Here is an 18,906-nt window from a genome sequence, read left to right as displayed (position 1 = left end):
CTGCAGCAGAGGTGTGGGGGGGCGGTGCAAAGGAAGCCTGGTATTATTTTAGAGAACAGTTGCTTCTCTGCTGGAGATTCTTCACATGGGAGATGGTTTTGGGGGCTTTTTCAGAGAATTTGATTCCTTTTTGGGATGAGATCTTATAGCTGGCTTTAGAACTATCTGGCTAGCAAAGGTTTCTCAAGACCTTGCTGAAATAACTCTTTTGGTACCAAGGTCTGGTGCAGTTTTTGATTTAGGTTTGGGTCATGGGGAAGATGGTCAGTCTTTCCAGGTTCTCTTGGTTGGTTTACCAAGTGGTTCCAGGGCCACCTGCTTTGAATTCATTTTCTTTTCTCTAGCTTGGAAAGACTTACAGGAGTTCCATCAGACCACTCCCAAGAGCCAGCATTCAGTGGGTTTCTTTTGTTAAATCCAATCCAGAACTGCCTTTCTTCTGTCCTATGAAGAGAGGAAACAAAAACTTGGCTCTTCCCGTTGAAGTCACAACATTATGTAAAATGTTCAAGAAATATTTTAAAGTATTTAGTTGTGTAGGGAATAGCTGATGCTACTGGCAAAACTGGTCCAGTCAGCAAGCATTTATTGAACATTTCCTGTAAGCAAAACCTGAGCTATAAAATGAACTGAGAGAAGATTAATCTCACTTCCCCTTTCTCTTGGTTTGTATGGTGTGCTCATTGGTGATGGGCAGCTGGGGGAACAGTCAGCCCGTATTGAGAACATGGCTTTCGCATGTTCATTAGGAACGGCAATATCTTTCAATTAAGACAAGAACACATGAAAGCAAGTTGGTAAGAACTTTTGGAACATCTTTTCCCTAGAGGACTATTTATTTGCTAATTTACTATACTATTTATACTACTTTACTCTTTTAATTTGTTGTTCTTTTGTCAAATGTTCATGTATTCTCTGAAGGTTAATCACCACCACCCCATTTAATAAAAGGTACACAGCAGATTTGCTTTTTTGTTTTTTTTTTTAAATGTCCCAATGTAAATAATTCCACAACAAACCAGTCTGAGGCACGGTAGATTAACTTCAGCCGTCACCACTGGTTAGACTTGGTGAGAAGCCCCACGGAGAACCATCTTCCCTCCTATTAGGCTGAGGACGAATGCGTCAAACCAGAGAGCACTCAATAAATCAAGCAATAAAGCCTAATTATACAATGAATCATCTGACTAAGATAATTTTCTGAGAATAATTTTGAAGAATTAAAGAGTTAAAAGATTCAGAAGTCATGACAGATGCTTTATTTTCCTTAATGCACAGAAGAAAGCCTGTTCTGAAGCATTCCCTTCTCAGATATTTGAGCTCCTTTGCCTGAACGATACAAATGAAAGTAAAATGTGACTTAGAAAAGGTCAGAATCACGGAGGTGCATTGGTCACTGCCATGATAATAACTTACATTTAAGGTTGTGGGAAGGTGAGAATGCTGCCTTAAGGTTAAACCAGGCATATTAATCTTAATGGCCAGGCTGAAAACTCACGTCACTCTCCCTGCCTTGAGAGCTTTTTATTCCTTTCCTCACTGAATTTAGAATTTTACATGTTTCCTGCTATATATTGGCTCCTAAACGATGAACTGGTACTTATTTTCTCTTCATCATTTTCCTAAAATTATGTAACTTTAATTAATATAATATAATATGAATATAATAAAATAGAAAAGCAGCGCCATAAGAAGGAGAAGAAGCATGTATGCTAACTATGAGAATTGGTTTATTTGGTATAATTAAGCATGAGATTTGACTGAACTCCTTGGCAGTCTGGACAAAAAGTAAAACATACGTTATATAGCTTTCGTGATTAAGTGCCGAAGATCAATAATTTGATAGATACTTGACACTAAATTCACTAAATTCTTGACATTCCAAGTGTGAGAATTTATATAAATACAAGTGTTATAATGAAATTTGATGTTACAGCAAACTTGGAAGCAGTTTTCATGTGTCGTTTCATATAGCAAACCTCACAATATGCAAGTATGAAAGGGTGTTTTGCAAGGGGCTGAAGTCATGAAGCCAAGTTACAACTTAGAAAAGTGGTGACGATCACATCTCCCTTGGATCTGAGGCCCCACACCAGACTAGCAAACCAATCGACAAGGAAGCTTCTTGAACTTTTCTTCAACCTCAGAGAATCTGACTCAGCGGCTCTGGTGTGAGACCAGAGGGCACTGTGTGAAAAAGTCTCCCAAGTGAGTGTGAGAATCAGCCAGATTTGGGAAGCATGGTCTCAGGCCAGCATTTCCTGCAGGGACTAGAAGTTCCGTGGGATGTTGGTAATTGGTCTCAAAAAAAAAAAAAAAGGGTTTTGCAGTCAAAGAAATTGCTTCCTTCTAGAAGCCTTTACAATGCTAAAGTATATGGCAAATTTCCAAGATCGTGCCTTGTTTTGCAAACATATTTGACCACAAAATCCCCCTATTTCCCCTGGAGTACTTCATGAGACACACACTGGGAGATATTCCCACCTTTGAGGTCATTTTTGTAGATGCTGGAGATGAATAATTTGATAGATGTTACATATTAACCTTCTTAGGGGAGGGTCCTAAAGGAAACTTGTGGGGAAGGCCAGGATTTTCCTCAAAAAGTAGTTCTGGATTTTCTCTGAGATTCAGGTAAGTGTTTCATTGAGACTTCAGATTTCCAGAGCTTGGAACAGAGTACCTGGTATTATATTTGTGTTACATATATATGGAGGCATGCCCCCGCCCCCAGACCACGACATCCTGAGGGGCAGGATTTTGTCTGTCATATCTATTGCATTCTCCAGCCACCCATGCATATAATAGGGTCCCTTCCATAGAAGATATTCTCAAAATACATGCTAACCGACAAGAACATTCTAGAGAAAGAGGCCAAGGGATGAGAAGACTTACTAAAAGAGAACATGATGGCTATTTTCAAATATTTGGAAATAGAGTAGACTTGATCTGGCTTACTAGAAAGTTGATCTTTGAAACTAGCCTCCAACGATGGAATAGGTTTTATCCCAAGTAAAGAGCACTTTGAAACTGAAAGGAATTATGTAGACCAGTGGTCCCCAGCATTTTTGCACCAGCGATTGGTTTCGTGGAAGACAATTTTTCCACTGCCGGGGGTGGGGGGATTGGCGGGACGGTTCAGGCGGTAATGCCAGCAATGGGTAGCGGCAGGTGAAGCTTAGCTCGCTCTTCCGCTCACTTCCTGCTGTGTGGCCCAGTTCCTAATACACTGCGGACCGGTATTGGTCTGCGGCCCGGAGGTTGGGGACCCCTGATGTAGACAGTAGATGACCACGGGAATGTTAAGTAGAAGAAATTCCCGTATTGGGTCAGAGGTAGCACAAGACCTCCTACGTTTCTTCAAATTTAAATTTGATTGATTTTCCAACTTCGTTAAATTCAAGATTCTGTAAACTTGCAAAATGGATGCAGACAAGTGAATGCTTGTTTCCTCAGAGGTAAAATTAGAAGGTTGGATTGGAATTTTTAAAAAAAAATTAGTGGGACTTTCTTTTTTTTCAAACCAAATCTCACATGGACTCCTGTTATATACAAAACAACTAGAAGGGGAGTTGGCTGGACCTGCTGAGTCAGTGAGCAGGGAACCAGGAGCTCTGCCCACTTGGCCTCTCCTGCTCTGGGGGCTCAGGACCCTCCAGACCCTCAGACAGCACTTTGAAAACCACTGGGCTAGATAATTTCTGAACTTGGCAGAAAAGCTCTAAAATTCTGATTTGAGGTACACAGAAAAAATTTCAAATATCAAAACAATCATCACTTTGTTCTTTGTTTTATGGAATGAGTAGTGGGTGCAATATAAATATAAAACTGTAAGTATGTATTTTTCTTTCACAACTAGTGTTTAGTTGGTTTTAGACTTAAATACTTGAGATTTTGAATATCCCAAATACCCCCCGATATTGGGATACTCATGCCTAAGAGGCCATTACTTGGAGACAAAATATGCGACTGAAATTTTTCAAAATTAACAAGTATTTACCGATTAAATTTTGAATGTAAAAGCTCATTCACAAAATTCTCTTCCTCGATGTGGGCAAAGCTTGCAAGATGAGCTCCAAATTCTTCACAAAATTCTTCAGCTTCTCTCCATGTTCTTTTCGTCAGAACTTTTTCACTATGAAATATCTGTGTAGTAAAAGGAAAAAAAAAGTTGACACGGTCATGAATAAGGTGAGGCTGTTTAATTCTGGACAAGAAGATGACAATAATATAATTGTTGTCATTGTTCTACTTTAAAAGCTTGACCGAGTAGGGAGAAATAACATTTATTGAACTAAAGTGTGTCTAGTTGTTGTAATACCATTATCTCATTTGATTCTCATGACAAAGTCATGCGGAGGATATGATAGGCTCAGTTTAACAGATGAGGACTCTTTTCCTCCTTGAGAACTCTTTTTTTTCCCCCTCCTAAATTTCCTGTGACTGGGATATGCTTGTCCCTTAATAAAATGTTTGTCAAGAGATGAGGACAGTCAGGATAAGAGAGGTTACAAATTTCAGGTCACACAGCCACAAACTAGCGGAGCTAGGATTAGACCTAGTATTCCATAGCTGAATGAATCTGGCTAACCCAGGCAAAGAAATGAGAAATGAGACCTGGGACCTAGGGCGGGTATATTTCTAGGGTCTTTGGGTCTTAGCTGTGACTAAATTCTTTCCTGTTTCTCAGCTGTCCTCACAGTAGCAGGAAGAAGTCAGTCAAATGGCGGGCATACTTTTGACTTTATTTAAGGTCAAGGGTGAGGAACTGAAGACCTGGAGCTTCAGATTCTGGCCTCTGCACCCTTCTCATTTTTAACTGCCTGACACTATGCTGAGTCTCTAATGCCCGGCAGGCACCCTGCGGCCAGGCTTCACCAGGCTCTGATTTGCTGAGACCAGGATGAATAACCTTCCCCGTCCCATGGACCACAGCACAGCATTTCCATATTTTAAATTATATGTCAAAACCCACCTCCGCTGGGAACCTTTTCTCGAATCACTTTAAATTCATAAGCCCTACTGCTATGCCCATCAAACACACCATATATTTGTTGACATATCAGGGTGATGTGTAGTAGAAAAAGCACTGGACTGGGAGTCCCAAGACCGCAGTTTATTCCAACTCTGTCAATAAATAATTGTGATCTTGGGCAAATCACTTCATCTCACTTCATGCCGCAGTTTACTCATTTCTAAGGTTTAACTTATTGCTCTGTGTGGTCACTTCTGGGCCTATTATTCCATGAATTTAATGTAGGATTATACCTGTGTACATTTAAATTTGGTGTATTACAGGTGTTTCAGGCCATCTATGAGACTGCAATATTTCTAGAGGTAGAGGCTGTCTCCATTCTGCTCTTCATGTGCCCAGGTGCTGGAGAAGAACTTTCTCCCAGGATTTTGGAAATCTCTATTTGTACAATGAACCAAAGACAAAACCACCAAACAAAAACATCATATTTCAAAAACGTATTTCTGAGAAGATTGTAGATACTGATTTAAATCTAGGCTCTGAAGATGATTTGCAAAAAGACATTTATTTCTAACACGCACACACATATGTGTATATATCTATATCTGTATCTCTCTCTACATCTATATATCTCTATCTATATCTCACTCTATATCTATCTCTCTGTAAATCTGTATGAATAATGTTGGTCCCATTGAGAATGCCCATGTAACTTTCGTATTACCTTGAAGCAACTGGCCAGGCCAGGCTCTGACTCCCAATCCAAATAGCAGGAGGAAAAGGGCCATCTCTCTTCTTGCTCAGGTTTCTCCTGATTTTCCACTGGTTGCTTGCACAGGGACATTGCCTTAAAGTGTCTACAGTCCTTCACTTCCCAGCGACCAGGGGGACTCCTTCCTCGAATGACAACACAGCCACCACTGTAGCCTAAAAGCAGAAAACAACACTTTAATACCAGATGACTAGAACGTTTTGTGCTTGGAAGACAGCTCATTAGAGTGTTGAATAATTGACATCTCATAATGAAGCATCCAGACAAGAACAATAAAGATGAAAAGGGATGTTTTATTGGCGTGATCGTCTCATTTCTCTTCATCTTTGGAGAAGAGAATAGTAGATGGCAAAGTGAGAGAAGAGAGAATATGAAGCCTAAAATTGGGGCATTTTGAGCTCAGATGGCAAATTATGGGAAATTAGGTGCTGTTCCAACTTGGGACTGAAATATCCCCCATATCTCATCAAATGCCAACATCCCTCTACTTTGAATGATTGAGCTTTTTAACTGTGCAGAGGAAAATTTAACTCACCATTTATTGAATACCTACCCTGTACACTGTGCTTTGAAACCCTACTGTGAAAAATTAACAATGAAAATGCATGGTGTTGATCCTCTGAGAAATAGATTCAACAGGAAAAAAATACATAAATGATGGAGTAAAGCAGACTGCAAGGTACACAACAGAAAACTCAACTGTACACCATGGAAGAGTGGAGAGAATGAGGTATATTCTAAATGGGGTGAAATTCTGGGGGCAGGGATGGGGCAGACATCAGGGAAAAGGGAAAGACCATTTAGTTATGGACAAATTCCATTTTATTCTTTTGCATATGTTTGAACATTTTGGAAGATGAAACATATTTTTCCATAGAAGCGATTTCTATGTTAAGATTCTCAAGTTTGTCATCAAATGTGTACAACTCATAAGACAGCTAAAAAATGCACTTCAAATTTCAGTGACTAGTAGAAAACAATCCCATTCCAAAAATAGAATAAAAATGGAGTAAAAATGAGCTTCTTTTTCATCAATCCAGAGCAATCATTCAATTAACTAAATCAACATTCAACAACAACAACAACAACAATAAAATTATGCATCTGTATCTATGTACCAGGCTAGGCTTTATATTACTAGCTGCTTGAGATAGAAGGACAAAAAACATTTAGTTTAGTGTGAGACACAAACAAATAAACGATTAATGGCAGCAAACATGATGGATTAAGTGCTATGGTAAAAGTGTGTTAAAATTTCTTTCTATGGGGAGACTTCAGAAGGAGTGATGGAGTCTCAGGATGTCAATAAAGGATTTGCAGGAAATGACATTTGAGCTGAAGTTTGAAGGATGAAAAGGAGAGAAAAGTTTTCAAGGAGTGCTTTTAAAAAAGCAAGTGATTATAGATGAAGCATCTAAAGACTTGTGACGATTCTGGACCTAAAGGCACTTTAAAAAATGTAGTCACTTGGTACTAGATATTTGTCTTGCTTAATTTCCCTTCAGAAGTAATGGCTTCAATTTCTGTAGATACAGGGTAATTGACATTATCCTTGCCAGCCATGTTTTGGTTGTTTAATGCTGATAGAAAGACTAAAGAGAGAGATAATGAGGAGTGGAATGAGGAGGAAGGAGCCAGAGGAAGATGTACAAAGATTTACATTCCTCCTGAAGGAATGGAAAAGAGTTTTTGAAGAAGGAGAAAGAATAATGAAGCTACAACACGAGTGTTTGTGTCTTCAACAATCCTGGTTGCACACCCCGTGTTAGACACCTGCAGGAAGCTCACAGTCGTATGTGTGTATGCACGCTGATGGTCAAAGAGACCCACGGAGATGAAAATGACAAGTGGTAAACAAGAAAACGTGATTGTGTGACATGCAGAAAGAATGGAAGTCAACAGAGAGAGTTGGTCCACACAAAGGCCATCAGTTGGCTCCACTGGCCAGAAGAGCTAGTTAGTGTTCAAGGCGGAGTCTGAGGGGCCAAGCAGGGGAGAGAGTATAGCATGCCACTGCCCCTGCTGTGAATGGAGCACTGCAGGCCTGCCGAGTGTAATTGTGGAACGCAGCTCACAATCTAGCTGAGTCATGAACAACAGAGGAGATTGCTGCCTGCTCTGTGTAATGAAATTCGAATAAAATTGAACTGTGGAAATCCATGTGGAATCCGAAAACCTAATATGTATATGGATGGAATTGCTCTAGTTGAAAGAGCAGGAAAAAACACACACTCCCACCTGACTCTTCCATCCTTCCTTCCCAGCAGCCTTTGACTTGGGGTCTGAACTCTGGGGTTCTAGTCCCAGCACAAATACTTAGTAACTTGAAACTCAAGGTTCATAAATCACAAAAAGCCTTGTCTAAAACATAGGGGCAATAATTCCTTTTCTTCTTATGGATTTTCATGAAGATCTGATAAAATAATATATTAAAAAGCTCCCTGAAAGATACGAAGGGCTAAAACCATCACTAAGATGTTGCTTCTATTCTTATTTTGACTGTTTTCATTACAAAAGCTGGGATTTTGTGGCACAGGTTCTGCCTGCATGTTCAAAGAATTTTTAAAAAGCTCAAATCAGCAAGTTTAAAATGCGATATACTTTTTTGTTGGTCTTGCATTTTGTCTTACTTTCCCACATCAGACAATGATTAAATAGCTTTGGTTTTAGACACTAGATATTCAACTCATCTTCATTAGTGAAGAAGATGTTTGTGAACTGCTCTGAAGATAAAAAGTGTGCAGTAGTGTTATTGGTATTCGAAAATGGTTAACTTAATGGAACATTTGACCTAAATTTTAGAGTCTCAGCCTCAAAGAAGCAGTAAAGTGGTATAATAAAGGGAGACTGGGCTAAGGGAGATATAAACCAAATTTATAATTTTATGTTGTGGGGATGCTTGTAAAGCCAGATAATAAGGGTAGGGTGTGGAAAAGAGCAGAGGTGTTTCTTCTCCCAGAGAAATTGTTCTCCAATTTGATTATCTCATTTCCCACTGGAAAAGAGCAACTGTCATCCTATCCCTTAGCGGTGAATCTCACATTTGAACTGATTCTCCTCACCTGCCTTAGCCTCCCTCTATCCCCGCCCCTTTACCCTCTCCGTCAAACACAAATGGGAACACTTTCAGTTAATTAAGAAAGTCCAATTCACTAGTCTAGTCTCTTCAGTTTGGTAAAGCTATCTAGCCTTATAGTAAATTGAACCAACTAGTCTAGTCTCTTCAATTTGGTAAAGCTATCTAGCCTTATAGTAAATTGAACCAACCTGGGAAAGCCTCCATCTTTCACTTCTCTGGCCGTATACCTGAAAACAAACAAAATCTATTTGTGGCCTCAGGGCAGGAGGGAATCATAACTGGGCCTTTAGACAATTATTTTACTTGAGCCTGTCTACTCATTTCCCTTTCCCTGCAACAACTTTCACATCCTTAATCTCAGGCCCTCTGCCCCAGCCACTTTCCATCGCTCTCCTCTCCTCCGTGGAGAAAAGTGAAGCTTTGGGTCAGGGAAGGTGAGGTTCCATGGAGTTCTGCTTATCTGCCTGATACCATGTTAGGCATTTTATATGGTCTTTTTCCTATTTAACTTCAAAACCTCTTTGAGGTGGATATTAGCATCTACAGTTCACTAATGGAAAATCCAAGGCACAGAGGTGTAGTAACTTGCCTTAGGGCCATGTAGTTCTTGAGGGTTTGATCTGGAATTTGAAACCATATTTAACTGAGTCTACCATGAGACAATGTCAAGGTACAGAGGAGGTGGACATTCAATAAATAGCTGTTGAATGAATGCTTGAATCTTCCCCTCTAACTATGCTTCTCCATTTCTATGGAGCTCCCTCTCTTTCCCCTGGTCATGCTTCTCTCCTTTGTGAGACCATAGCATTTCATTGAAGATCTACTACCACATCTTTAGTGTGTATGACAGTTACCTATATATTTATAAAAAGATATGGGAAATACCCAAAGGGTGCTCAGAAATGAGGCTGTTTGTCCTCATTTATGTGTTGGTTCATTTCAGTACTCTGATGCGACCTAAAATGAATAACTATCTATCTGCTGGCTAGATACGGTTCTCCTTTCCATGTGTAGGGCAGTTTCAAGAAAACAGATCTGACTAAGCAATCCCATTTTCCTTGTCACTGAGAGAAGATTTCCACTGACTTGAGACAATTAGGGTAAATACTCTGGAGTTATCCCATGAGTGAAACATACCTTTTTCACAGTGCTATCTAGATCTAGAAACACAAGCCTTTTGTCACAGAGCCTGAGTTACGGATGGATGCAAAATTTTCTCTATGAAATAACTGTGAAACTCTAATATAACTTGGAAGAGTATTTTTGAGAGTATGTCTTAAAGGATGGACTAACCTGTTTTCTTTCACCACAGAGCAGCCTCCATTTATATTGAATCCTTAATCTAAGTACAAAGTACATTTAGGTTTCTAATGCATTAGCTTCTCCCTAAATGAGAAAGGCCCTATTTGCCATCTTTCCCTTTAATCAGTGGCACTAGTTAGTATGGATCAAAACGGTTTTTCCTGTTTTACCTGAATGGTTACTTCTCTTAAAATACCAAGTACCATAGTCTCTTTGTTGTTGTTTTAGTAAGGATAGCAGGAAATTATCTCTTTATAGAAATATCCCAGCTATGAAGCTATGAAGAAATCCCTAATGAATCCATGGATCTAGGCATCGATCATTAATGGCTTCATTGCAAATAGTAAGAGAACTGGACATTATATGCCTCCATATGGAGCATACAACTATCTATGAAATGGTCTTTCCAAAAAAATAAGAGTCTGATTTAGATCAGTCCTCTGATTCCAACTTTTTAAAAATGTCATTTTAAAAATACCAATTTTATGAAAAATAAAAAGAATAGAGTCACTTTTTTTATATTAAAGACTTCCATTTATTAGCACTGTGACACTCAGTGCAAAGAATACTCAAATGTTTGCTTTTTATACCAAAGGTAGTATATTGTTATTCTTCCAGCTCAACAAGCAGTATATACTCTTTAGTGAACTGTTACTTCCTAGAATAGCAGGCGGGCCTCTTCCAGAAGAGTAACACATTTTTAATGTGTTGTGGGGATACAGTAAAAAAACCTAGGGGCTTCCCTGGTGGAGCAGTGGTTGAGAGTCCACCTGACGATGCAGGGGACACGGGTTTGTGCCCTGGTCCGGGAAGATCCCACATGCTGCGGAGCGGCTGGGCCCGTGAGCCATGGCCCCTGGGCCTGCGCGTCCGGAGCCTGTGCTCCGCAATGGGAGAGACCACAACAGTGAGAGGCCCGCGTACCGCAAAAAAAAATAATAATAATAAAACCTAGACTGAAGGAAGCTCTACAGGACAAACACATTTGCATCAACAAATAAAAATTTTAAAAAACGACAGTGGGCAAGGAAGAGGAAAACACAGATTAAAACAGACTTTAGGAGATATACCAACCAATTACAGTGCATGCACCTTTTCTTGATCTTGATTCAAATGAAGAACTCTAAAATACATTATATAATAGTTATGAATCATTTAGGAATTTGAGCATTAACTGAAGATTTATGATGCTATGGAATTATAGTTAATTACTTTTAGTTGTGATAATTGTATTATAGTCATGTTTCTAAAAAGGAGTCTTTATCTTTTAGAGATAACACTGAAATATTTATGGATGAAATGATATGATATCTGGGATTTTCTATGAAAAAATATGGGAAATGGGAGGAGTGGGTGGGAGTATAGATGAAACAAGATTGACCATGGGTTGATTATTGATGACACTGGGTGATGGGTATATATGGTGGTTCATTATGCTATTTGGTGAACATAATGTAAGGTTGAAAAAATGGCAGGACTATGATTCCACCACAGATTGAATATTTTGATGATATGACATAAGGACAGAGTCTTCACTGAGTTTATAAAAAGCTGCAGGCTTCCTGTTCAGTGGTCAATTTATGTAGTCAGTCTGGGCTGGATTAAGGTTCTGACATGGGAACCAAGCTATTGGATTCTTTTGTGACAGGCAGGGAAAAAAAAATGTCATTTAGGATGGTGTTTCTGCAAACTGCAATTTAAAAGAAAAAAGGAAACACAGGGGTTTTTATATTGCTATTTTCTTCAAAAAAAGATTTACATTTTCAGAGACAATTTACTCAATGTCAATCAGCCTGAGCAGCCAAACTGAGCATCACGGTATTATTTTTGCTTCAGGGAAAAGAGAAAAAGAGTAGTGCCACTCAAATAAATTACAGCAGAAACTTATGAATGACAAGGAGTTCTGCTTCAATTCCAAATTTTAGACATTCAAATATGCCCCAAGGAAGATAACATTAAAAACTAAGAACTTTGTCTACTCAAAATATATTAATTTATTTTGACAGGTATAGACACTCCTAACAAAATTACAAAGTATATTAGAAATGATACCTGGGTTTTTTTTCCAGTAATAGTGTGACATGGAACTTTACTATTCTCTGCATTTTAATAACATTCATAAATTTGTAGAATAAGAAGGTTGTTTATTGAGTGAATTGTGATGTTTCTTGTTTAGAGCTATGCAGTCACCGGTTTATATACAAATTTCCTAAACTGATGGTTATACACAAAGAATCTAATTTGTCTTACTTCACCTTGCATGCATCCTTAAAAAGTATAGATTTTTAAAAAAATAAATAAATAAACAATATATTTTAGAGCATTTTAGGTTCACAGAAAAATTTAGCAGAAGGTACAGACTTCCCTTATACCCTGTGCCCCACGTACCTTACTACTGACATCCCATACAAGAATGGTACATTTGTTAAAACCTATATTGACACAACATTATCACCCCAAGCCCATGGTTTACATTAGGGGCCGCTCTTGATGTTGTACATTCTATGGGTTTGGACAAATGTACAATGACATATATCCACCATTGTGGTATCATATAGAATGGTTTCACCGCCCTCCAAATCCTCTGTGCTCTGCCTATAAACTCCTCCCTCCCCCAGCCCCTGGAAACCACTAATCTTTTTACTGTCTCCATAGTTTTGACTTTTCCAGAATGTCATATGGTTGGAATTACACAGTATGCAGCCTTTTCAGATTGGCTTCTTTCACTTAGTAATACACATTTAAGTTTCCTCCATGTCTTTTCATGACTTGATAGCTCATTTCTTTTTAGCGCTGAATAATATTCCATTGTCTGCATGTAACACAGTTTATTCACTCATCAACTAAAGGAAATCTTGATTGCTTGTAAGTTTTGGCAAGTATGAATAAAGCTTCTATAAAAAAAATCCGTATGCATGTCTTTGTGTGGACATGTTTTCAATTCATTTGGGTAAACACCAAGGAGTGTAATTGTTGGATTGTATGGTAAGAGTATGTTTACTTCTGTAAGCAAATGCCAACCTGTCATTGAAAGTGGCTATACCATTTTGCATTCCTGCCAGCAATGTATGAGCACTCCTGTTGCTCCAAATCATTGCCAGCATTTGGTGGTGTCAGTGTTTTGGATTTTGGTCATTCTAATAAGTGTGTGGCAGTATCTTGTTGTTTTAATTTGCAATTTCCTAATGACATATGATGTTCGACATATTTTCATATGCTTACTTTTCATCTATATATCTTCTTTAAGATTTTTGTCCATTTTTAGATTGGGTTTTTTGTTTACTTGTTGAGTTTTAAGTGTTCCTTGTATATTTTGTATAACAGTTCTTTATCAGATATGATTTTTACAAATATTTTCTCCCATTCTGTGGCTTGTCTTCTCATTCTCTTGACATTATCTTTCTCAGAGCACAAGTTTTAATGAAATTTTAGTTTTAATGAAATCTAGCTCATCAATTATTTATTTCATGGATTTTGCTTTTGGTGTTGTATCTAAAAAGTCATCACCATACCCAAGGTCATGTAGGTTTTCTATTATCTTTTCTTCTGGGAATGTCAAAGCTTTGTGTTTTACATTTAGGGCTATGATCCATTTTGAGTTAATTTTGTTAAGGGTGTAAACCCTGTGTCTAATTTTTTTTTTTTTTTTGGCATGTGGATGTGCAATTGGCCATGCACCATTTGTCAAAAAGTTTTTTCTATTGTATTGTTTTTGCTTCTTTTTCAGTGATCAGCTGACTATTTTTGTGTCAGTCTATTTCTAGGCTCTTTATACTTTTTTATTGATTTATTTGTCTTTTTTTTTTTTCTTGCCGAAACCATATTGTCTTAATTGCTGTAGATTTATAATAACTCTTGAAGTCAGGTAGTATCAATCCTCTGACTTTGTTCTTCTCCTTCAGTACTGAGTTGGTTATCCTGGGTCTTTTGCTTCTCATTATAAGCTTTAGAACCAGTTTGTCAATATCCACAAAATAATTTGCTGGTGTTTTGATTGGGATAGCATTGATTCTATAGGTCAATTTGTGTAGAAGTGACATCTTGACAATACTGAGTCTACCTATGAACATGGAATCTCTCTCTATTTAGTTCTTCTTGATTTCTGCCATTAAAGGTTATAGTTTTCCTCTATAGATCTTATATATATTGTTAGATTTATATCTAAAAATTTCATTTTGAGGGGTGTTAATGTAATATGTTTTTAATTTAAAGTTCCCCTTTTCATTGCTGGTATACAGAAAAGCAATTGACTTTTTTTTTTTTTAACATCTTTATTGGAGTATAATTGCTTTACAATGGTATGTTAGCTTCAGCTTCACAACAAAATGAATCAGTTATATACATACATATATTCCCATATCTCTTCCCGCTTGCGTCTCCCTCCCTCCCACCCTCCCTATCCCACCCCTCCAGGCGGTCACAAAGCACCGAGCTGATCTCCCTGTGCTATGCGGCCGCCCCCCACCAGCTATTTACCTTACGTTTGGTAGTGTATATATGTCCATGCCTCTCTATCACTTTGTCACCGTTTACCCTTCCCCCTCCCCATAACCTCAAGTCCATTCTCTAGTAAGTCTGTGTCTTTATTCCTGTTTCACCCCTAGGTTTTTCATGACATTTTTTAATTTAAATTCCATATATATGTGTTAGCATACGGTATTTGTCTCTCTCTTTCTGACTTACTTCACTCTGTATGACAGACTCTAGGTCTATCCACCTCATTACAAATAGCTCAATTTCGTCTCTTTTTATGGCTGAGTAATATTCCATTGTATATATGTGCCACATCTTCTTTATCCATTCATCCGATGATGGACACTTAGGTTGTTTCCATCTCCGGGCTATTGTAAATAGAGCTGCAATGAACATTTTGGTACATGACTCTTTTTGAATTATGGTTTTCTCAGGGTATGTGCCCAGTAGTGGGATTGCTGGGTCATATGGTAGTTCTATTTGTAGCTTTTTAAGGAACCTCCATACTGTTCTCCATAGTGGCTGTATCAATTTACATTCCCACCAACAGTGTAAGAGGGTTCCCTTTTCTCCACACCCTCTCCAGCATTTATTGTTTCTAGATTTTTTGATGATGGCCATTCTGACTGGTGTGAGATGATATCTCATTGTAGTTTTGATTTGCATTTCTCTCATGATTAGTGATGTTGAGCATTCTTTCATGTGTTTGTTGGCACTCTGTATATCTTCTTTGGAGAACTGTCTATTTAGGTCTTCTGCCCATTTTTGGATTGGGTTGTTTGTTTTTTTGTTATTAAGCTGCATGAGCTGCTTATAAATTTTGGAGATCAATCCTTTGTCAGTTGCTTCATTTGCAAATATTTTCTCCCATTCTGAGGGTTGTCTTTTGGTCTTCTTTATGGTTTCCTTTGCTGCGCAAAAGCTTTTAAGTTTCATTAGGTCCCATTTGTTTACTCTTGTTTTTATTTCCATTACTCTAGGAGGTGGGTCAAAAAGGACCTTGCTGTGATTTATGTCATAGAGTGTTCTGCCTATGTTTTCCTCTAAGAGTTTGATAGTTTCTGGCCTTACATTTAGGTCTTTAATCCATTTTGAGCTTATTTTTGTGTATGGTGTTAGGGAGTGATCTAATTTCATACCTTTACATGTAGCTGTCCAGTTTTCCCAGCACCACTTATTGAATAGGCTGTCCTTTCTCCACTGTACATTTCTGCCTCCTTTGTCAAAGATAAGGTGACCATATGTGCGTGGGTTTATCTCTGGGCTTTCTATCCTGTTCCATTGATCTATCTTTCTGTTTTTGTGCCAGTACCATACCGTCTTGATAACTGTAGCTTTGTAGTATAGTCTGAAGTCTGGGAGCCTGATTCCTCCAGTTCCTTCTTTCGTTCTCAAAATTGCTTTGGCTATTCGGGGTCTTTTGTATTTCCATACAAATTGCAAAATTTTTTGTTCTAGTTCTGTGAAAAATGCCAGTGGTAGTTTGATAGGGATTGCATTGAATCTATAGATTGCTTTCGGTAGTAGAGTCATTTTCACAATGTTGATTCTTCCAATCCAAGAACATGGTATATCTCTCCATCTATTTGTATCATCTTTAATTTCTTTCATCAGTGTCTTATAATTTTCTGCATACAGATCTTTTGTCTCCTTAGGTAGGTTTATTCCTAGATATTTTATTCTTTTTGTTGCAATGGTAAATGGGAGTGTTTTCTTGATTTCACTTTCAGATTTTTCATCATTAGTATATAGGAATGCCAGAGATTTCTGTGCATTAATTTTGTATCCTGCCACTTTACCAAATTCATTGATTAGCTCTAGTAGTTTTCTGGTAGCATCTTTAGGGTTCTCTATGTATAGGATCATGTCATCTGCAAACAGTGACAGCTTTACTTCTTCTTTTCCGATTTGGATTCCTTTTATTTCCTTTTCTTCTCTGATTGCTGTGGCTAAAACTTCCAAAACTATGTTGAATAAGAGTGGTGAGAGTGGGCAACCTTGTCTTGTTCCTGATCTTAGTGGAAATGCTTTCAGTTTTTCACCATTGAGGATGATGTTTGCTGTGGGCTTGTCATATATGGCCTTTATTATGTTGAGGAAAGTTCCCTCTATGCCTACTTTCTGCAGGGTTTTTATCATAAATGGATGTTGAATTTTGTCAAAAGCTTTCTCTGCATCTATTGAGATGATCATATGGTTTTTCTCCTTCAGTTTGTTAATATGGTTTATCACATTGATAGATTTGCGTATATTGAAGAATCCTTGCATTCCTGGAATAAACCCCACTTGATCATGGTGTATGATCCTTTTAATGTGCTGTTGGATTCTGTTTGCTAGTATTTTGTTGAGGATTTTTGCATCTATGTTCATCAGTGATATTGGCCTGTAGTTTTCTTTCTTTGTGACATCCTTGTCTGGTTTTGGTATCAAGGTGATGGTGGCCTCGTAGAAGGAGTTTGGGAGTGTTCCTCCCTCTGCTATATTTTGGAAGAGTTTGAGAAGGATAGGTGTTAGCTCTTCTCTAAATGTTTGATAGAATTCGCCTGTGAAGCCATCTGGTCCTGGGCTTTTCTTTGTTGGAAGATTTTTAATCACAGTTTCAATTTCAGTGCTTGTGATTGGTCTGTTCATATTTTCTATTTCTTCCTGATTCAGTCTTGGCAGGTTGTGCATTTCCAAGAATTTGTCCATTTCTTCCAGATTGTCCATTTTATTGGCATAGAGTTGCTTGTAGTAATCTCTCATGATCTCTTTTATTTCTGCAGTGTCAGTTGTTACCTCTCCTTTTTCATTTCTAATTCTATTGATTTGAGTCTTCTCCCTTTTTTTCTTGATGAGTCTGGCTAGTGGTTTATCTATTTTGTTTATCTTCTCAAAGAACCAGCTTTTAGTTTTATTGATCTTTGCTATTGTTTCCTTCATTTCTTTTTCATTTATTTCTGATCTGATTTTTGTGATTTCTTTCCTTCTGCTAGCTTTGGGGTTTTTTTGTTCTTCTTTCTCTAATTGCTTGAGGTGCAAGGTTAGGTTGTTTATTCGAGATGTTTCCTGCTTCTTAAGGTGGGCTTGTATTGCTATAAACTTCCCCCTTAGAACTGCTTTTGCTGCATCCCACAGGTTTTGGGTCGTTGTGTCTCCATTGTCGTTTGTTTCTAGGTATTTTTTGATTTCCTCTTTGATTTCTTCAGTGGTCACTTCATTATTAAGTAGTGTATTGTTTAGCCTCCATGTGTTTGTATTTTTTACAGATCTTTTCCTGTAATTGATATCTAGTCTCATGGCGTTGTGGTCAGAAAAGATACTTGATACAATTTCAATTTTCTTAAATTTACCAAGGCTTGATTTGTGACCCAAGATATGATCTATCCTGGAGAATGTTCCATGAGCACTTGAGAAAAATGTGTATTCTGTTGTTTTTGGATGGAATGTCCTATAAATATCAATTAACTCCATCTCGTTTAATGTATCATTTAAAGCTTGTGTTTCCTTATTTATTTTCATTTTGGATGATCTGTCCATTGGTGAAAGTGGGGTGTTAAAGTCCCCTACTATGAATGTGTTACTGTCGATTTCCCCTTTTATGGTTGTCAGTATTTGCCTTATGTATTGAGGTGCACCTAAGTTGGGTGCATAAATATTTACAATTGTTATATCTTCCTCTTGGATCGATCCCTTGATCATTATGTAGTGTCCTTCTTTGTCTCTTCTAATAGTCTTTGTTTTAAAGTCTATTTTATCTGATATGAGAATTGCTACTCCAGCTTTCTTTTGGTTTCCATTTGCATGAAATACCTTTTTCCATCCCCTTACTTTCAGTCTGTATGTGTCTCTAGGTCTGAAGTGGGTCTCTTGTAGACAGCAAATATATGGGTCTTGTTTTTGTATCCATTCAGCCAATCTGTGTCTTTTGGTGGGAGCATTTAGTCCATTTACATTTAAGGTAATTATCGATATGTGTGTTCCTATTCCCATTTTCTTAATTGTTTTGGGTTCATTATTGTAGGTCCTTTCCTTCTTTTGTGTTTCTTGCCTAGAGAAGTTCCTTTAGCAGTTGTTGTAGAGCTGGTTTGGTGGTGCTGAACTCTCTCAGCTTTTGCTTGTCTGTAAAGGTTTTAATTTCTCCATCAAATCTGAATGAGATCCTTGCTGGGTAAAGTAATCTTGGTTGCAGGTTTTTCTCCTTCAACACTTTCAATATGTCCTGCCACTCCCTTCTGGCTTGCAGAGTTTCTGCTGAAAGATCAGCTGTTAACCTTATGGGGATTCCCTTGTGTGTTATTTGTTGTTTTTCCCTTGCTGCTTTTAATA

General features: G+C 38.0%; 1 protein-coding gene across 1 annotated transcript in view; it reads right to left on the bottom strand.

The window, feature by feature from the left end:
* Window positions 1-18,906, bottom strand: part of PLA2R1 (phospholipase A2 receptor 1) — a 121,834-nt gene that overhangs the window by 40,605 nt on the left and 62,323 nt on the right. The window contains exons 12-14 of the mRNA XM_060152808.1: window positions 5,697-5,899; window positions 3,998-4,143; window positions 360-444 (exon numbers count right to left, since the gene is read on the bottom strand). Coding sequence (XP_060008791.1) covers window positions 360-444; window positions 3,998-4,143; window positions 5,697-5,899 — 434 coding nt within the window. The remainder of the gene's footprint in view (window positions 1-359; window positions 445-3,997; window positions 4,144-5,696; window positions 5,900-18,906) is intronic.

The sequence above is a fragment of the Lagenorhynchus albirostris genome, chromosome 6, assembly GCF_949774975.1.
Source record: "Lagenorhynchus albirostris chromosome 6, mLagAlb1.1, whole genome shotgun sequence".
Lineage (NCBI taxonomy): Eukaryota > Metazoa > Chordata > Mammalia > Artiodactyla > Delphinidae > Lagenorhynchus > Lagenorhynchus albirostris.
The sequence above is the reverse complement of the archived record's forward strand: the minus strand, read 5'-3'. Positions and strand labels throughout refer to the sequence as shown.